General features: G+C 53.1%; 1 protein-coding gene across 1 annotated transcript; it reads left to right on the forward strand.

Moving 5' to 3' along the window:
- Positions 1 to 1,079: 1,079 nt before the first annotated feature.
- Positions 1,080 to 5,260, forward strand: LOC113735828 (uncharacterized). The gene is made up of 2 exons (XM_027262811.2): positions 1,080 to 3,185; positions 3,293 to 5,260. The coding sequence occupies exons 1-2, from the start codon at positions 1,080 to 1,082 to the stop codon at positions 5,258 to 5,260; spliced, it is 4,074 nt and encodes a 1,357-aa protein (XP_027118612.2).
- The last annotated feature ends 541 nt before the right edge of the window (positions 5,261 to 5,801 follow it).

Here is a 5,801-nt window from a genome sequence, read left to right on the forward strand (position 1 = left end):
AGCATAAGCAAGAACAGGACCATAGCTGACAAAGGAGCAATTATCGTTTGTATAAAAGCAACGATGAATCGCAGAATTGAGATAAGATGAAATGTGTATAAACAACAACGACTAAGATGCGTTGATGTCGTGGTCAGATGTAATTCACAAATAAAGATTAACAATAACAAAATAACATACGGACCAGGCAGGAAGGTATTGGTTTGTGAAGGTTGAAGTCGAATAAATGCAGCCAGTGAAGTTCTTTCGATCAGTACTAGCTTCGTAATTGCAACCTGCTTGAAATTCCTAGCAGATGGTTTCAAGTGGGCTGCGGTTTGGCTGATGACAAAAAAAGGGAAAAAATAGTCAACTTAGTCATGAATTTGGCCCTAATTTGTACCCTTACATTCGGCAATGAATTAGCATCACAATATTGAAAGGGGGAATGCAACTATACCTGGACTCAAGAAGCTACTAGAAAACGTGACAGCATAAGGGAATAAGTTTGCATGTGTCAGCCGAATGAAGGAACACTCAGCAAAGTGTTTTTCCAAATAGTTGGTGTAATGGGGCAAATCCGCACGTGACACGTGTCAGCTCGGCCAACTACGCGTACCAGGTCGACCAAAGGGAGACCTCACGTCGAGCGCACATCAGTTCGGCAGGGAGATACTAGCTCGGCCATAACGGTTGTTCCCTATGGTGGCCCTCATGGGCCGCCGTCTCCGAACTTGTAGGAGGCGCCGCCCAAAACCCTAAGAAGACTCCAAACCCTAAGGGGACTCTGACTCCTACAAGGAAACTACAACCCATTCTGCCCTATATAAACCACATCTAAAGGTAACACAAGGTACGCATACACAAGTACTCTAGACTATTACTTTGTGGACAAGCTTGACTGACTTGACCGTCGGAGTTATTTCAGGGACGCCGGTCCCGCCATTCCCCTCTCTTCACAGGACTTTTAGCTCGGCTCATCCTCTCAGGTCGGTTGTGCCTGACCAGCTCGGCTCGCAACTGCTCACTCGGATTCGATTTTTGGCGGTCGCATCAATTGGCGCCGTCTGTGGGAACACGTAATTCTTCTCTTGCGAATCATGCCAAGAACTAGATCCCAGAGGAATGCCGATGGTTCCAAGGGGAACGAGGGAAGCAGCCCCCAGCACCCCTCACGAGGACCGACTCTTGGAGATGGAGGCGTGGGGCTCTCGCAAATTCCGCCGGAGCAGTTGGTTCAGACGGTGGCAGGGAACCTACCAACTTTTGAGGCCATTGTGAATTACCTCAAGGGGCAGGCAGTAGGCCAGCTCGGCCAGGGGCCCAAGAGCCAGGAGGGTAGGCCGTCCGAATCTAGGACGGGGAGCCCTAGCCCTCGACCTAAAAGGGAACGCTGGGAGCTCACACGAGACCAGGTGGACGTCGTGGAACCTTCCCACAAGCACTCCAGAACCGAGCACCCGGAGCCCTTCCGGAGATGTTCTAAGGAGGGGCTCTCACCACGGAAGGAGCAGCTCCTGGTGCAGGACGAGCTGGACCTGCTTTTAGACCCCGAGGCGGATAGGTATATCGCCTCCCCTTTCGTCCCTGACATCGAGGATTACCCGCTGCCGGCAAAGTTCAAAATACCAAGCATGAAGTCTTATGATGCGACCACGGACCCGGAGGATCATTTGTTCGCTTTCATGACCCAAATGCGCCTGCAAACTGCTGCAGATGCGGTCAGGTGCAAGACCTTTCCAATGTTTTTGGAGGGTAAGGCGCGTCAGTGGTTTCAGGGGCTTCCCCCCAGGTCCATCCGGTCCTTTGCCCAGCTCGCGCGACTCTTTGCGGCCCAGTTCGTTTCGTCACGGGCCTTCTTCAAGAGTACTGCTCACCTGATGACCATCCAGCAGAAGCCAGAGGAGTCCCTGCGCGAGTACATGGTGCGCTGCAATAACGAATCCCTTCAGGTTCGAGATCGGGATGACAAGGTGGTTATGGCTGCCTTCATTAACGGGCTGCGCAAGCAAAAGCTTTACACCGAGCTCGTGGAGAGACCCCCCAAGTCAGCTCGGGAAATGCTAGACCGAGCTCATGAGAAGGCTAACGCAGAGGAGGCCAATCGCCTTAAGAGTGCACAGGAAAGACTGAGGGATGACAAGCGCAGACGAGGCGCCGACCAGGTGGATGCTCGGCCTAGCCAGGGAAGGAAGAGCGCTTATGATCGCCTCCCCAGGAGCCGCCCAATCGGAGGAGACAAGCCCTGGACTACCCTCACCGCACCTCGAGCTCGGGTGCTCGCAGTTATGGAACAGGAGGGGCTCTCCCGACCTCCCCGACCTTTGGGTGGGGACAAAAGTAGACGGGACCAAGGGCTGTTCTGCGCTTATCATCGAGAGGTGGGGCATGACACGGAGGACTGCCGTCACCTCAAGAAAGACATTGAGAAACTAATCAAACGAGGTCACCTCGGGCAGTTCATACGAGAGGACCGAGCTGACCAGCAACGAGGGAGGCCCAGGTCGGAACGACCAAGCTACCTCCGGGACCGACCTCAGGGGCCTCATGGTCGAGCTCCTAAGCAGGAGACACAGAATCTGGCAGGGGTGATTAATACTATTGCCGGAGGACCGGCCGGCGGGGATAGTCATACAGCTCGGCGGCACAATCGACCTCCCCCCACGGGGGAGAGCTCGACCAAGCGGTTGAATATGTATGAGAAAATTATCTACGGACCTGAGGACGCATTCCCTCTGGCCTCCAACAATCATGAGGCTATTGTGATAGAGGTCATCACCTGTAATTACAAGGTGAAAAAGGTATACATAGACAACGGGAGTGCTATAGACGTGCTGTATTACAAGACTTTTAAGGAGTTCCAGCTGGAGGATAGACAGCTGGTCCCGGTTCGGACTCCATTGATCGGGTTTGCAGGTCCTCCCGTGAGGCCGGAAGGAATGATCACTCTCATGGTTACGGTGGGAGTATCCCCGAAGTGCCGAACTATTCCGGTAAACTTCGCGGTGGTTAAGGAGCCGTCGTCGTACAATATGATTTTGGGACGGCCCACACTGAATGCCCTCCGAACTGTTTGCTCCACGTTGCACCTCAGCATGAAGTTTCCTACTCCTGAGGGGGTGGCTGAGGTGCTCGGGGATCCAGAGGTGACCAGGGCATGCTACATTGCCACCCTCAAGGGCAAAGAAAAATTGGTAGCTCAAACGGTTTGCTTAGAGCCCTGGGAGCCTATGGAGAGAGGAGAGAGATTGGAGACAGACGAGGGTTAGCCGAGCTGCCTGTCCAGTCTGACCGGCCTGAGTGCACAGTGAAGGTCGGCGCCAACCTCGGCGAGCTGGTCAGGAGCTCTCTCGAGTCTCTTTTGGAGGAATATGCGGAGATTTTTGCGTGGAGTGCTGATGACATGCCAGGAATCCCCACCGAACTGGTAGTCCACAGGCTACAAGTGGATCCCAACGTCGGACCTGTGAAACAAAAAAAGAGGAACTTTGCTCCTGAGCGGAAGGAGGTCGTCAAAGGCGAAGTGGGTAAGCTGCTGGAGGCTAAGATTGTCAAGAAAGTCTACTACCCGACCTGGCTGGCCAATCCGGTACTGGTCAAGAAGGAGGAGAAAGCTTGGAGGATGTGTGTGGATTTCACCGATTTAAATAAGGCTTGCCCGAAGGATTGTTATCCACTTCCACGGATTGACCAGCTCGTAGACTCGACAGCTGGCTATGAGATCTTCTGTTTCTTGGACGCTTTCAAGGGGTACCATCGGATAGTTCTGGACGAGGAGGATCAGGAGAAGACCTCGTTTATCACCGAGGACGGAACATATTGTTACGTTACTATGCCATTCGGGCTAAAGAACGCAGGGGCGACCTATCAGAGGTTGGTAAACAAGTTGTTTAAGAATCAGATCGGTCGAAACCTGGAGGTCTATGTGGACGATATGCTGGTGAAAAGTCGAACTCAGGAGCAGTTCATCTCTGACTTGAGAGAAGTTTTTGAGATTCTCCGGAGCTCACGAATACGGCTAAACCCCAAGAAGTGTACCTTTGGGGTCAGGTCGGGGAAATTCCTGGGTTACATGATTTCTAAAGAAGGGGTGAGAGCTAATCCAGACAAGATCAAGGCTATCATGGACATGGCTCCACCCCGGAATATTAAGGAGGTACAACGTCTAACAGGGAGGATGGCAGCCTTGAACAGGTTCTTGTCCAAATCGGCAGTTCGGGAGTCGCCTTTTTTCAAGGCCTTGAAAGGAGGTCGGCAGTTCGAGTGGAGCCCAGAGTGCCAGAAGGCGTTCGATGAACTAAAGGAACACCTCACTCGGTTGCCAGCCTTGACCTCTCCCGAGTTAGGGGAGATTCTGTTCCTCTACTTAGCTGTGGAAGAAGGGGCCATTAGCGCTGTGCTGGTACGGGTGGAGAACAAAGTACAGAAACCAGTATATTATGTCAGCCGTGCCCTGCAAGGGGCCGAGTCAAGATATTCGGCGGTGGAGCGATATGATTTGGCATTAGTACACGCAGTTCGGAAGCTCAGGACGTACTTCCAAGCCCATCCCGTGGTGGTCACGACGGACCAACCCCTGAAGCAGATCCTTTCCAAACCTGAGTCCTCAGGTCGAATGGTGAAGTGGGCTGTGGAGTTGTCAGAGTATGACCTAGGATATCAGCCCCGGACGGCCATCAAAGCCCAAGCACTGGCAGACTTCATAGCGGATGGTGTCTCTTTTGGGTCGCCCGAAACGGAGGACGGTCAGACCAAGGACGTACAGATCGGGAAGGGCGGAGAAGCTAAAGACGCGCCTATTAGGCAGGCGGCCAAACCCTTGCAGACCCCAAAAATTACCAAGGCCACCCAGGCTCAAGAAGGAGCAGAGGTCTTACAGGCTGGGGACGCTGCCGAGGTCGCTAAGGTCATCCAGGTAACAGGGGTTGGTCAGCCCAAAGAGGCAGTTGAGGCCGAGCTGGCCGAGGAAACTGCCGAGGGTAGGCAGGCCAGAGAAGCAGCAGAGGCTAAACATACCCAAGAAACTGCCAAGGTCAGACAGGCCAAAGAGGCAGCGAAGGTCGAACAGGCATTAGACGCTGCTGAGGCCAAGCATGCTGGAGAATCAGTCAAGGCTGGACTGCCAGAGAGACTGCCCAGGCCGGGAGGGTTGCTGAGGCTGTGGGACGAGTTGATCCCTTTTGGATGTTGTACGTGGATGGCGCGTCAAGCAAAGAAGGAATTACCTCCTAATCAGCCCCACTGGGGAGGAATTACCCTATGCACTAAGGTTCGATTTTAGAGTTTCTAACAATGAATCAGAAAATGAAGCTCTGATTGCAGGGATAGAAATGGCCCGGAAGTTAGGGGCAAGATCGATAAAAGTCTATAGCGACTCGCAGCTGATAGTGAACCAGGTAGGGGGAAACTACGAGGTCAAGGAGGAGCCGCTGAGAAGATACGTGGCCAAGGTGCATGAGCTGATGGGCCTGTTCGAACAGTTCGCACTTGAGCAGATTCCGCGGAGTCGGAATAAGAGGGCTGATGCCCTGTCCAAACTGGCCTCCACCTCGGCTGGCATCTTAGGTCATGAGATAATGGTGGAGATCATCAGAAGTCGGGCGTATGACCAGGTCCGGGCTGCGGTTATCCAGGTGGTAAGCTCTTGGATGGATTCCATTATTCGGTACTTGGCTCAGGGTGAGCTCCCGCTGAGCAGAACGGAGGCTCGCAAGATCCTCCTAAAATCACAGAAATACGTCCTCGCACAGGGAGTCTTATACAGGAAGTCTTACTTACAGCCCTGATTGAAGTGTGTAACGCCTGAAGAAGGGAGCTATGTC

This window comes from Coffea arabica, chromosome 3c (genome assembly GCF_036785885.1).
Source record: "Coffea arabica cultivar ET-39 chromosome 3c, Coffea Arabica ET-39 HiFi, whole genome shotgun sequence".
NCBI lineage: Eukaryota > Viridiplantae > Streptophyta > Magnoliopsida > Gentianales > Rubiaceae > Coffea > Coffea arabica.